At 41.5% G+C, this 15,258-nt stretch overlaps 1 protein-coding gene and 1 non-coding gene across 2 annotated transcripts in view; both read right to left on the reverse strand.

Annotated features, from left to right (window-relative positions):
* BBOF1 (basal body orientation factor 1) overlaps window positions 1-9,231 on the reverse strand; it is a 34,126-nt gene extending 24,895 nt beyond the window's left edge. Inside the window, exons 1-3 of the mRNA XM_065871650.1 lie at window positions 9,166-9,231; window positions 6,995-7,219; window positions 504-569 (exon numbers count right to left, since the gene is read on the reverse strand). Of these exons, the coding sequence (XP_065727722.1) occupies window positions 504-569; window positions 6,995-7,219; window positions 9,166-9,231 (357 nt within the window). The remainder of the gene's footprint in view (window positions 1-503; window positions 570-6,994; window positions 7,220-9,165) is intronic.
* Window positions 9,232-14,953: 5,722 nt separating this feature from the next.
* Window positions 14,954-15,026, reverse strand: TRNAG-CCC (transfer RNA glycine (anticodon CCC)). The gene has a single exon. It is a non-coding gene; the product is annotated as a tRNA-Gly (tRNA).
* Window positions 15,027-15,258: the final 232 nt, after the last annotated feature.

The raw sequence follows: 15,258 nt of genomic DNA on the forward strand, positions 1-15,258 counted from the left end.
GGGAAAAGTGTCCCCCCCAAATCTTAAACTGTATCCACTAATTTATGTTGGTGGTAGTATTAATATTAGTATTCTGTGCCTATTGATGTATTAAGGTTTGAAGAAAATACACAATTATACTGGTATCATGAAGAACCACGGTTTTTGGTGAGGAAGAAAGGAGACACAGATAAAGTTAAGTAAAAATCCTGTACTCCTGCATCTGAATTTAAAGTATTAGTATGGGCTTATGATATATTTTAATCTGCAAAAACTATATATTTCCTAGCTCTGTCCACTGAAAAGCAAGCCCTAGAGCTCAAGATCAGTAAATACCACTACTACCAGATGGTTTTCTACAATAACAAAATTTTATGTTATTTTTGAGCTTCTGTACAATCAAGTGTGTGGGCTTTAAGGTCACTGAACTGCTCAAAGGATCTACTCACTTGTTCTCCTTGTGTCTTAAATATCTGAACTTGCCAGAAACCTGACCACCAGTAAGTGACCACCAATGTACATACCAATTTTTCCTTCTCTTCTTGGGCTTTTTCCTTAGTTTCATTCAATTGCTGTTTCAGTTTTTCAATCTGTAGAAAATGGAAATACAGAGGAAGGTAAAGAAATTACTCTGCATCCTAACTTAATTAAGTAGTCTAGTTTTCACATGATATTAAAACCAGTAGGGTTGGAGACGTGGAAAGAAGAGAATAGAGGACATAATCCACCCTGTTAACTTGCTATTGCCAGCTTCCAAAACTTGGCTATCATCACAATTGCCTGGGTAACATGTGTGTGTGTGTGTGGTAAAAAACACAACATTGAATTTACGATCTTAACCATTTTTAAGTATCTATTCACATCGTTGTACAGCAGATCTCTGGAAATTTTTCATCTTGCACAACAGAAACTCTATGTTCATGAGACACTAATTCCTTCTCTTCCCTCCCCCTAGCCTTTCTGCATTGTTTCTATGATTCTGACTACTTCAGATATGTCCACTGAAGAAAAACCACACAGCCTGAAAGTTGTGAATTAAGTTTTATTCTAGGATTATACTGAGGGCTATAGCCTGGGAAACAGCCTCTCAGAGAGCTCTGAGGAACTGCTCAGAAGAGGTAAGAGAGGAGCCAGGATATACAGGAGTTTCTTGCTGGAAAAAAAACATGTAGTCAGACATCAAAAGATTAGTACTAATCACAAGGAATGGGCATTTCAAGTTAATGACTTTAGTGCTTTTCTATATAAGGGAAGATGCAACATCTGGGCTTGTAATTACTCCTTAGATATGCATCTTAACCATCTAGGGTCAGTATCCGAAGCACAGAAGGCTTCCTGTTTTTCTCCATCCTGAACTCCCTTCAGGACGCACCATGGGGGGAGGTAGGTGGTGGGTAGGGGTAAGGGGCTGCAATGGCTGATGGCTTGATCCTTATAGAACTGGAATAGTGGGCAACGTTCATTGTTTACTGGAATGTCGGGTAACATTCCCTGTCCACATACACTTCATATGAGTGGAATCATACAGTATTTGTCCTTTTGTAACTGGCTTATGTCACTTAGCATAATGGCCTTGAGGTTCGTCTACGTTGTAGCATATGACAAGATTTCCTTCTTTTTTTTAAAGCTGCATAATATTCCATTGTATGTGTATAACACATTTTATTCACTCATCCATCAACAGACATTTGGGTTGTTTCCACATCTCGACTATATGAATGTGAATAATGTTTATGTGAATAATGTTTATATGAATAATGTTTCAAAAACATGGGTGTGCAATTGTCTCTTCAAGATCCTGCTTTAAATTCTCTTGGAAATGTACCCCAAAGTGAGATTGTTGGATCATATGATAATTTTATTTTTAATTTTTTGAGGAACCTCTGTACTGTTTTCCATAATGGCTACGCCATTTCACACTCCCACCAACGGTGCACAAGGATTCCAATTTATCTACATCCTCAGCAACACTTGCTGTTTTTTCTGTCTTCTGTTTTGGTTTTTTGGCCCTGAGGCACGTGGGATCTTAGCTCCCCGACCAGGGATTGAACCCGCACCCCCTGCATTGGAAGGTGAAGTCTTAACCACTGGATCACCAGGGAAGTCCCTTGTTTTTCTGATAGTAGCCATCTTAATGGGTGTGAAGTGATGACCTGGAGTTTTGATTTGCACTTCTTTTAAATGAGGATTTTTTTAAAGAAAAGTTTCAAGAACAGTACAAAGAATTCTCATATACTCTCCACCCAATTTTGCCACATTTGCTTTCCCTCTATGATAGATCTAAATATATGTATATATGATACAGATGTTTGAAACTGTTTTTTCTGGAACATGTGAAAATAAGTCTAGGACATCATACCCCTGTACCCCTAAATATTTCAGTATGAATTTCCTAAGAAAAAGGACAATCTCTTAGAAGCACAGTACAATGATCAAAATTGGGAAATTTAACATTGATAAAATACTATTACTTAATCTATAGTCCATGTTCAAATTTTGCCATCAGTTGTCCCAATGGTGTCCTTTTATTGTAACTTTCCTTTTCCTGGTCCAGGATGTAATCCCTGATTATGATTACACCTAGTTGTCATATATCCTACTCTCTTTAATCTGGGGCAGTTTCTCAGCCTTTGTCTTTTATGATATCAAAGTTTTTGAAAACTACTGGCCAGGGTTGGAGTTGTCTGATGTTTCTTCATGAGAAGATTCAGGTTATGCCCTTTTGGCAGGCATACACTGCCTAAGTGATGATGTATCCTTGTCACTGCATCACGTCATGAAGTGACTGACGTTAATTGTAATCAACTGGTTAAGATTGTGTCTGCCAGGTTTCTCCACTTAAAAGTTACTATTTTTCCTTTTGTAATTATTAAGTATTTTGGGGGAAGATATTTTGAGACTATGCAAATATCCTCTGCTCATCAAAATGTCACCCACTAGTTTTAGCATCCACTGTTGTTCTTGACTGAATCAATTATTACTCTGAAGCCAAATGGTGACTTTTCTAATTCCATCATTCCATGGAAATTTAATAATTTACTGCATTCCACTATAAGGAAAAACTTTCTATTCTCCCTTATTTATTTAAATAAATAAATTTATTTATTTATTTATTTTTGGCCGTGTTGGGTCTTCGTTGCTGCGAGCAGGCTTTCTCTAGTTGTGGTGAGTGGGGGCTGCTCTTCGTTGCAGTGCACGGGCTTCTCATTGCGGTGGCTTCTCTTGTTGCAGAGCACAGGCTCTAGGTGCACGGGCTCAGTAGTTGTGGCTCGCGGGCTCTAGAGCGCAGGTTCAGTAGTTGTGGCACACGGGATTAGTTGCTCCATGGCATGTGGGGTCTTCCCAGACCAGGGCTCAAACCTGTGTCCCCTGCATTGGCAGGAAGATTCCTAACCACTGCGCCACCAGGGAAGTCCCTCTCCCTTATTTATTAATGTATGTGTTTATCTATTAGTTGTATGCACTCATGGACTCATTTTATTCAGTTATAATTTATTACTGTCATTATTTATTTTGAATGTCCCAGATTTGGTCAGTGGGAGCCCCTTCAATCTACCTGCCATGTCCTTTAATTTTTTTTTACTGACTTCCTGTCACAAGATATTCCAAATTCATTTTTTAGTTCAAATTCATTTTTCACTCTCCCTGCTCCAGTCTTAGAATCAATCATTTCTCCAAGGATGCTGGTATGTTTTAGTAGGAAATCTGAGTAGCTTTTTAAACTAAAAATTTCTTGACGTGGTTATAGAATCAGAAGATACTGAAGTGAAATACTGTCGTAAATAATCTTAGAATAGTTTAAGGAAACCCTGAAAATGTGTTAAAATAAATTGAGACAGTCCTCAGTTATGTAGGACAGGTGTAAAATATAATTAGATTTATTTTGTATTGATTGAACAAAGCCTTAAATACCAAAACCCGTAAGTGAAATCTCCTAATTTTGTCCAAGATATAATAGTTTTCAAAACACACTTCACTTCTAATATTTCTAAAATTAACATGAAGACTATAAACAGTTTAAATAAAGTTTAAGCAAATAACACATTTCTAGGATATAGTAGAATGAGTAACAAAACTCTAAGAGAGCTAATTGACCAGGGTATATTGAATCTATTCTACTTCTTCCTCCCAAAGTAGTTTCTTTGGTTTTAATGGGTATCTATGATTGTGAGAAAATTATGTATTTGCTACAGCCAGATGCTGGTCTTTGATACATGGAGGCAGATGAAAATCAGGAAATACCAGTGACACCGATAAATGCAGACCAATATCAATTAGCTAACGCAGACCACAAAGCTTCTATATAATGAATTTTGAAAATTATTTGCATGGCTGGCCTAAAGGCTTATTTTAGAATAATACTTTATAGCAGACAATTTTAATAATGCATACTATTCAAAGAGTAATTTTAAAAATAGAAGTCGCCTAGGAAAGAGGGTTAAAAAAAGTAATGTACAAAAAAATTACTTTATTTAAAAAAACACACAAAATCCACACAAATGTTCAGTTGTCCGATTTCTCTGATATGCTTCCAATATCATCTTGATCTTAGTTTTGATTTCTATTAACTTTTTCAAAGTATCAGTGCAATCACAAGCCATTCATTCACACATGCAAAAATATTTTAATGAGTGCCTACTATGTGCCAGGCCCATACTAGATGCTGGAGATACAGCACTCAACGACAATTTTAAAAGGCCCCCAATTCTTTACTTCTGTGTGGTTTCATTCTAATCAGGAAAAGAGCAAATAAATACATAAGTAACATGCATATAGTATGACAAAAGGTAATACATATTACCAAGAAAATAAAATAAGGGAGATGGTTTTAATTTTAAACAGGGTAGTGAGCAAGGGTCTCCCTGAAAATGTGGCATTTGAAAAAACATATGGAATGATTCATGAATTTGCATGTCATCCTTATGATGCAGAATTTGCATCTGCATCACTCCAATATGTATACTGAAGCAAACACATAAAAACAATAAAAAATGGGTTAAGGAACATATAAAAGATGCTCAAGCGACTAGTAATCAGAAAAATACAAATTAAAGTGACATACCAATTTATACACATAAAATTGAGCAAAAATTATTAAGTATAATATCAAATGTTTTGGGCTTCCCTGGTGGCACAGTGGTTAAGAATTCGCCTGCCAACGCAGGGGACATGGGTTCGAGCCCTGGTCCGGGAAGATCCCACATGCCACGGGGCAACTAAGCCCATGTGCCACAACTACTGAGCCTGTGCTCTAGAGCCCGCGAGCCACAACTACTGAGCCCACGTGCCACAACTACTGAAGCCCGCGCGCCTAGAGCCCGTGCTCTGCAACAAGAGAAGCCACCGCAATAAGAAGCCCGCACACCACAACAAAGAGTAGCCCCTGCTCGCCACAACTAGAGAAAGCCCACATGCAGTGACGAAGACCCAATGCAGCCAAAAATAAATAAAATAAAATAAAATAAATAAATTAAAAAATATATATATCAAGTGTTCACAAAAATGTGGATAAATGGGAACTCACTTTAATACATTACTTTTGAAAGTATAAATTGGTATAACCTCTTTGGAGTTCAATTTAAACCCTTGTGAAGTTGAAATTATTCATACCTCATAATATAGCAATTTAAATCCTAAGTGTCTACTCTAGAGAAACTCTCACACATGGGCACAAGCAGACATACACAAGAATGTTTACTGAAGGTCTATTTGTAATAATGAAAAAATGGAGTCTAACTGACCCATAGGGTGGTATGAACAAATAAATTTTGGTTTATTTATTTATTTGATGTAATATTATAAAGCAGTTAATAATGAATGAAAAAATAAAGCATGCTCATTATCAACTTCTTAACAATGAACTGAATCATGCGATTTTTGTAAATATACCACAAAACATGTTTTATAAAAAAGATAAGTTGCGGGCTTCCCTGGTGCCACAGTGGTTGAGAGTCTGCCTGCCGATGCAGGGGACGCGGGTTTGTGCCCCGGTCTGGGAGGATCCCACATGCCGCGGAGCGGCTGGGCCTGTGAGCCATGGCTGCTGAGCCTCCGTGTCCGGAGCCTGTGCTCCACAGCGGGAGAGACCACAGCAGTGAGAGGCCCGCGTACCGCAAAAAAAAAAAGATAAGTTGCAAAAGATATGTACAATATGACACTACTAATATAAATTTTAAAACAAGACTATAATATGTATTATTTGTGGATGTATAATACATAAATAGTAAAAATACAAAAACATACACAGGAATGAAGCATGGTGTAAATTTCCTTGGGCATCCATGGGACTCATAGAAGCAGATGGGAAAGAGAAGAATTTAAGTCACACCTAAGTTCCACCCACTAGCTGTGTGACTTCAGGCAAGTTACCTGTCCTGAGAGTCAATTTCTTTTTCTGTAAAGTGGGAATGACAATTTGTAGCTACAGGGGGTTATTAAAAGGACTAAATGACATAGCAGAGGTAAAGTACTTAGTATAGTGCCTGGCACAAACAGGGGCCCCAAAATATTAGTTCCCTTCCCCTTTTTTCCCAGATCTAAAATGATAGCTCTACTCCCAACGTTTCAACAAAGTTCAATAAGATAAATTCAAGATTCAACAAGCCAAAAAGAAGAGATTCAACTTGCTGGGTTCATAATCATGTGATCACAGATTATCGTTGAATTGCGTTACAGATCATTAATTACTTAGGTAGTTATCAGTATCATAAAATATATATATAGGTCATATATCATGCTCTTGTTTTTAAAATAAAGTTGATCATAATATTCTCTTAGGATCATCAACCTTTGTTTCAGGCAAGAAAACATGGGACAAGGCTGAAAATAAGAAAGCGTCAATTCTGACAGTAAAGCCATTCTGAAATAACATGTTGCTTCAAGGAGAGATAAAGTCAATTGAAGTGTCTTAACTATGTGATGAGATTTCCAGGAATTAAAATCCTTGAAATATATAACACACCAGTATAACCGCAGAGGTAGTTACTAAGGCTCAGGAGGGTTTCTACCTACCTACCAGATTATCTTTCTCCTGATCCTGTTTCTTCAGGTAGTTCAATACAGACATTGTGTCTTTCTCCATTCTATACTGCTGTTTCTTTAATTCTTCATTACATTTTGCCAGTCTCTGGGAAGTATCACGATACTCAATCCTAGAGAGTTCTGTGACTTCCAGCCTGGCCTCCCAAAGGGAGGCATTGGCCTTGGCTCTCTCCATGGCAGATTCCTCAACTTTTATCATCTTCCTGCACAGGAAGAGGACATTGACAGCATATAACTATTTCTCTACTACATTAGTATTACACCTTTCTCTTTATTGTTATTTGTTTTGCTTGGCATTTGCCTAGCACATATGAGCAAATACTGTTGGATAAATGAGTTAATAAGAAATATATATGGTCTGTTAGCCTCAGTGTTTCTCATTGTTGATATGTGCACTGCAGCTGCATGGTCAAAAATAGAAAACATGCTAGTGAGTTCCAGGAATGTGATATGCCCTTGGCACTTCTAAAAAAGGCTAGACTAACTACACAGTTATACTTTTTAAAAAATCACACTGTAGAAGAATACTTATATAATACATTGGGGGAAAAAAGCTACAAATAAATTTGTATATTGGGCTATCATTTTATAAAGAAGAAAAAGAATATTCCAAAATGATAGTAGTGGTTATCTTTGGATGATGGGACTACAGGTGGTTTTGTTTTCTGTTTGACTTTCTATGTTTCCTAAACTTTCTGTATTGAGCATGCATTACTCTCTTAAAACAAGTTACTTTATAAACTATGCAAGGATTTCCTTGTGGTCCCATATATAGTGTTGTTGGACAATGTGTATGACTCCAATGTGTCTAGGAACCACTAGGGTCATGTAATAGGTTTAGTGGCAATCTAGCAGCAACTCCAAGCCTGCAAAGCTTTAGTGCTAGCGCAATACTATCCACTTCAGAAATTCTGATCACTTTGCGGAAACATGAATAATTACCTGAATTGGTCAAATCCTTTCTGTTTTCCTTTGAACCAAAAGGAATCCTTGAAAAAAGCCCAAGGAACTACTTCAATCACCCAGAGATCCTTTGGATGTCCACGATCATCTCAACCACATAGCTGAGATCGATCAGGCTACAGGCAAAAAATAATGAACCCAGAGCACCAGAGCATAGTTCTTGTGCGGGGGGGAGGGGGGAGATCCAAGTTGAAGCATACACAGACACCTTAATTTGTTTATTTAACAAATATTAAGCATCTGCTATGATCCAGGGTCTCTTCTAGGTGCTGGAGATACTGTGAATAATGCTCAGTGCCTATTCTAGAGAAGCTTAAAGCCTTGAGCAGGGCTTCCCAACTACGAATATTCTGAGCTACACGATTCTTTGTTTAGAGTGGGGCTGGGGGTTGTCCTGTGCAGTGTAAGATATTTAACAGCATCCTTTGTCTCTTATCCACTAGAGGTCCCCAGATGTGACAACCAAAAATGTCTCCAGATATTAACAAACGTCTCCTGGTAGCCAAAAATCACCCCAGGCAGAGAACCACTGGTCTAGAGCAATGCCGTCCAACAGAACGTTCTGTGATGGTGTTAACGCTCTGTATCTGGGCTGTCCAATACAGTCACCACTACTAGCCACATGTGCCTACTGAGGACATGCAATGTAGCCAATACAAATGAGGATCTGAATTTTTAATTTTATTTAATTTTAACTAATTTTAATGGACACACGTGACCGGTGACTACCCTATTGGACAGCACAGGCCTAGAGGATCTTCGATATCCTAAAACATGTTATCCTGACCTTCACTTCTGGGGTCAGAACTAACACTTCCTCCGCATTCTCTATTCTTTTTCCCTCCACTGGCACTTAACCTCATTCGGTCCTATGTTACTTCTGTTCTTTGGGAACTTATCTGCCTCCTCCTCGTTCGTTAGCGCATTACACATAGACAGGGGCTGTATCTAAGTTACTTCAGGGTCCCAAGCCTCACACTCTTGTCTTAGTTGAAGTAGTATGGTTTGGCGTGCATTTTGGTAATATCTGAACAATGGGGGCTGTCCTCAGAAGCGGGGAGAGAGGAGGGTACAGGAGGGGAGGCGGGAGGGCGCCAGTTGGCCCGCCCCTGAGAATCCCGGGAGGGTAGGCCCAGGGAGCAGGGACCCCAGGGTGGCTTCTCCTTACTTCTTCTTCTTGACTTCGCCTTTGTCTTTGCCTTTACCTTTACCCATCCCTTTCTTTTCGTCCTTTCCCTTCGACGGCATCTTGGCTTCTCCAGGGGCCCCGCTGCCGTTGGCGCCTCTCTGCGCCGCCCAGGCCCCGCCCCGTCTCCAAGGACAACCGGCACACTGAGCCCGTAACTATCCGCGCGGGCCGCTGCCGGCGCTCAGAGAGCGCAAGCGCCCGTGACGTAGCCCCGACACCGCCCCGCGGGGCCCAGTCCACTGGCCGGGCGCAGGGGGCGGGGCGGAGGTCGCGCCGAGGGCAGCGGGCGGCTGCCCCGTGGAGGCGCGCGCGCGCGCGGTGAGTGTGCGAGAGCGGACATACCTGAGCCAGCCGGAGGCCGGGGCTGGGAGGGCGGCGGGGGCCAACCCCGGTTGGCTGCGCGACGGTGGGGGCGCTCTCCGCTAAGGAGGCTTGGCTTCGCGTCGGGTCCGGCCGGCGCGCCGCGGTCGTCAGAGCGCCGCTCCCGCCGGGTTTGCAGCGTTTCGCGTCTCGCCTGTGCGTGCTCTCCTTCCCTCGTGCTGCAGCCACCGTGGCCGTGGCAGCCTCGCTCTTGTCCCTGCTCCGCCTCTCCCGAAGCTGCCCCCGACTCTTTGGGTTTCCTTCTCCCGCTCCTGGCTTTTAACTCTTGCTAATTCTGTAAGGGATGGCGCAGCCAACGGGCTTCCCAGGCCAAACATTTTTTGGTGAGGCAGTTGAGGACTCCTCTGAGGGGGGCTGGGGGTGAGGCGGGCAGCGCCTGCTGGCGTCGGAAAGCCTGGCGGGGAGAGAAGGGCTGCCCCCTGGGTTGGGAGAGCTCCGGGGCCTCGTGGAGAGTCCTTGAAGAGGGGTGTGCTGGGGTCAGGCCCTCGGTCCCGTTCTGTACTGTCGTGGCCGGCGCTGCCCGCCCAGGGCCAGCCCCGGATTCCCATTTGCTAATAAGCTCTTGCGTTCGCAGTCCTCTTTTTTTTCTGCGAGTCGCGTAAAGTTGAAAGCTCATGCATTTTGGTGCGTTTTGGTTTTGGTTTGGTGCCCCCCTCCGCCCCCCCCCCCCCCCCCCCCCCCCCAGCACGCCAGTGAAAAGGAGTAGTACTGAAAGGTACTGTTCGCCTTTTTCGGAGGAGGAGCTCTGTGCTTCCGCCTTCATTCAGTGAGTTAGTCCGGGAGTTACTGAGGAAGACAGGGAATTCTAGGTGCCGGGACAACAGAAAACTTGTGATTGAAGCTCTGCTGTGCGTTATTCTCCCTTTCAAATTGAATTTTAAATTTCTTTAAAAACTTCATTGTACATCTTCCTTCTCCATTTCGCTAAGGAGAACTTAATCCCTACACCCTTTCCAGAGGTTTCTGATGCAAACCCCGCCCCTTTTTTTTCCACTTAACGTCGTTTCTGTTTCTGAATTCAGTGGTTAGGGGGAACATGCTGATTGGTGTTAATATTAATGAGCGCTGGAAATCTTTTTAGCCATACCATCTGCTTGCATGGTAGTGGCTTACCCTCTTCTGGTGCTTTTCCCCCCTCTATTTGCATGTCACATTTCCATGAGCCCATGGTGGAATTAAACATTGAAGAGGTTTATTCTCATATAGAAGCTATAAAGTTATTGATTTTATGTGTCTAAGGTTCTGAACATGCACCCTATTGATAACTTACAGAAAAAAGAGGGTAGGGCATCTTCTGTCAGAGGCTTGACATTTGGAATTCATTCTAAAAAATTGGTTACTGTGAATATGAAAGTCCAAAATTTTGTTGTCTGTAGGCTCATTTATAAACATGAAAATTTGACAGTAACAAGATTATTTCTTAATAAATATGCATAATACTTTACTTACATGTACATTATAGTTATTTTATTATACAGCATATTTTTATTGACTTTAAGTTTGATTTTGTAGTTAAAGCTGTTGTAACTTGAATACGACTAAGAGAAATGCCCAGATTCACACTGTAGTAGATGTAGGTCTAGAATCTGTAGTCTTCTGAACCTCCACATCTCTGCCAAAGAACTGGATGTTATTATTCAGTCATATGTTTGTAAAAAACATCCAATGGTACAGATAGTAGAGTAGGAAGTTGCTATTTAGCAATTCATCTGGTAGCATTTCCTTTCATACTTTCTTGTAGGTAGTTTTACTATGAAGTTTATTTCGCTGAATAAATTTGCTTTGTTTTATTTTATTTATTTTTGGCTGTGTTAGGGCTTCCTTGCTGTGTGCGGGCTTTCTCTAGTTGTGGCGAGCAGGGGCTACTCTTCCTTGTGGTTCATGGGCTTCTCACTGTGGTGGCTTCTCATTGCAGAGCATGGGCTCTAGAGCTCAGGCTCAGTAGTTGTGGCGCATGGGCTTTAGTTACTCTGCAGCATGTGGGATCTTCCCCGACCAGGGCTCGAACCCGTGTCCCCTGCATTGGCAGGCGGATTCTTAACCCCTGTGCCACCAGGGAAGTCCCATGCTTTGTTTTATTGTTTAGAATGCTAATGCGTTTAAAACTTGGGATAAGCACTTAGTGTTTTGTTGACTTGGTTTTGTAATTCTTTTTTTGCCCAGTTTGCATGGTTCCTGGTCAGCATAGAAATGTGGAGTGTCTCGGCTGAATCCTCATGCAGACAAGATCATTATGGTCCTGGTAGGTAGGGCAAGTATCTGGATGTGAGGTTACACCTCTGCTATCTTTTTTTTTTTTTTTAACATCTTATTGGAGTGTAATTGCTTTACAATGGTGTGTTAGTTTCTGCTTTATAACACAGTGAATCAGTTATGCATATACATATGTCCCCATATCTCTTCCCTCTTGCATCTCCCTCCCTCCCACCTTCCCTATCCCACCCTTCTAGGTGGTCACAAAGCACCGAGCTGATCTCCCTGTGCTATGCGGCTGCTTCTCACTAGCTATCTATTTTACGTTTGGTAGTGTATATATGTCCATGCCACTCTCTCACTTTGTCCCAGCTTACCCTTCCTCCTCCCCATATCCTCAAGTCCATTCTCTAGTAGGTCTGTGTCTTTATTCCCGTCTTGCCCCTAGGTTCTTCAAGACTATTTTGTTTGTTTGTTTGTTTTTTAGATTCCATATATATGTGTTAGCATACAGTATTTGTTTTTCTCTTTCTGACTTACTTCACTCTGTATGACAGACTCTAGGTCCATCCACCTCACTACAAATAACTCAATTTCATTTCTTTTTATGGCTGAGTAATATTCCATTGTATATATGTGCCACATCTTCTTTATTCATTCATCTGTTGATGGACACTTAGGTTGCTTCCATGTCCTGACTATTGTAAATAGAGCTGCAATGAACATTTTGGTACATGACTCTTTTTGAAATATGGTTTTCTCAGGGTATATGCCCAGTAGTGGGATTGCTGGGTCGTATGGTAGTTCTAAAGCTGTAAATGTACTTCATTTGCTCCTGGGTTGGTTTTGTTTTGTTTTGTTTTCCTGAATTGGATTTTCTGCCTTTGCCAAAAGATGTTAACTTTTCTCTTGTCCCATTGACTGTAATACCATCAAGTGCGGAGTTGCTCAAAAAGCCAAATAAGAACTTAGGATTATATCTCAAAATGCATATTATTTCTAATTTTTTCTTCCAGTAGTTCCAGAATTGGGTTTACTCTCTGAAGTCATCTGTGACTTTATTCTGGTTTAGCTTGGAGACCGAGTTTCTACTCATAAATCATCCTTGAAGTTGCCTGATAGCTGATGCTGTTTTATAAGTAGAAGAGACCAAGTGAACAGTTTTGGATTTTGTTTTCACACACCCTTTAGAATCTTGGATGCATTTATTGTCATCTGAAGGAGACTGATCAATATTTCTGAATATCATGGAGAGTTACTTTCATCCTACTTTTTCATTACATGTGGTACAAATATAGAATTCTATTAAATAGCTATCATCTTGTGATATTGTTGCAGGAAGGGGGATGCCTTCCAGGGCCCAAGAGTGGGCTCTTGTCTAACACTCAGAAATGAATTGTCTGAGGAGACATACGTGCTGCCAAAGCAAGAGATTTATTTGGAAGGGGCACCCGGGTGGAGAGCAGGAGGGTAAGGGAACCCAAGAAAACTGCTGTGCCACGTGGCTCGCAGTCTCAGGTTTTATGGTAATGGGGTTAGTTTCTGGGTTGTCTCTGGCCAATCACTCTGACTCAGCGTCCTTCCTGGTGGCACACGCATCACTCAGCCAAGATGGATTCCAGTGAGGAGGATTCTGGGAGGTTGGTAGGACATATGGACTCATGTTTCCTCTCTTCTTTTGACTCTTCCCGAATCCTTCCAGTTTGTGGTGGCTTGTTAGTTCCACATTCCTTACCAGGACCTCCTGTCACAAGATAACTCATGCAAATGGTTACTGTGGTGCCTGGCCAGGGTGGGCGGTTTCAGTCAGTGGTTCCCCTAACCATATAATGACTAGTTCACATCCCTACAGAGGATAAGGCATCCTGGAGATAAAGGATATAATCTTATAAATTTTCAAATCAGTTTAACATTCACTGTTTTATTTATATACAGAATCTGTTACCACAGATTATTGTCTATTGGCAGTTTATTTGCAAAATATTCAATTTTTATTAGTTGTCCTTTCTGACAAAACCATTACACAGGACTTAAAGTCAGGTGTTTTTTTTTTGAATTTAATTTATTTTTTTCTACAGCAGGTTCTCATTAGTCATCCATTTTATACATATCAGTGTATACATGTCAATCCCAATCTCCCAATTCATCCCACCACCCCCCACTGCTTTCCCCCCCACTTAAAGTCAGTTCTTTAAGAAAAGTTATATACCGGAACTTCCCTGGTGGTCCAGTGGTTAAGAATCTGCATTCCAATGCAGGGGATGTGGGTTTGATCCCTGGTCAGGGAACTAAGATCCCACGTGCTGCAAGGCAGCTAAGCCCATGCACCACAACTACTGAGCCCACGTGCTCTGGAGACCCTGTGCCGCAACTAGAGAGAATCCCGCATGCTGCAACGAAGAGCCTGCGCTGCAGCAAAGATCCTGTGTGCTGCAACTAAGACCTGACGCAGCCAAATAAATAATAAATAAATTATAGAGAAAAAAAAAAGTCATATACCCAAATTTCAAACCTGCTTATCTGCACTTTTCATTTCATGGATCTGTCAAATGTTCATTCATTTAAGAAGTGTTTAGTAGGTACAGTACCAACTGAATACCAGGCTCTGATAGCTTGAGGGGTACAGTGGGAGACAAGACAGGGCCCTGCCTTCAAGTGGCTTACAGTCAGGTGTATAACGTGCTGACCTGGACATTGACCTCTGAGAATATACAATACATAGCTTCCTCATTGGAAGCTATGCACAAACAGTTAACAATAAAATTCACCAAGCAGTGATGGATAAAGCAGAGATGGTATGGACCCTACGTGCTACAGGAATTTGGAGGCATGAAAGACTGTCAGAAAGTTCACAGGAGGAGGTAGGCTGAAAGTAAAAGGGAAGGCTTTCTGGGAAGGTAGAACAAATGAGCAAAATCAGCGTGTGCTTGAGACAAGGAGTAATTTAACTAGAGTAACGGTTCCCGAAGTGTGGTCCACGCACCAATAGTATCAGCATCATCTGGTAACTTGTTAGAAATGCAGATTCTCAGTCCCAACTTGAGACCTATTGAATTGGAAATGCTGACAGTGAAGCCCAGCAATCTATGTTTTTTGGTTGTTTTTAAATATTTATTTATTTATTTGGCTGTGCCGGGTCTTAGTTGCAGCACGTGGGATCTTCGTTGCCGTGTGCAGAATCTTTACTTGGCGGCATGTGGGATCTAGTTCCCTGACCAGGGATTGAACCTGGGCCCCCTGCATTGGGAGTGCAGAGTCTTAGCCACTGGACCACCAGGGAAGTCCCCCAGCAATCCATGTTTTAACAAGCCCTCCAGGTGGCTCTGATGTGTGCTTAGAGCAAAGGTTTTTGTATGAAAGTAGTGGGCAAAAAACTTTGGTTAAGGTAGCCTGGGACTTAGAAGTCCCTTAGAAGGACTTAGAATGTTAGGCAAGAAGTTTGTCTTTTAATCCTACAGAGCAGAGTCACCAACTTGAAACTTGAGAGCTGGATTTGGCCCATAGATATGTTT

This window comes from Phocoena phocoena, chromosome 2 (genome assembly GCF_963924675.1).
Source record: "Phocoena phocoena chromosome 2, mPhoPho1.1, whole genome shotgun sequence".
NCBI classification, from domain to species: domain Eukaryota; kingdom Metazoa; phylum Chordata; class Mammalia; order Artiodactyla; family Phocoenidae; genus Phocoena; species Phocoena phocoena.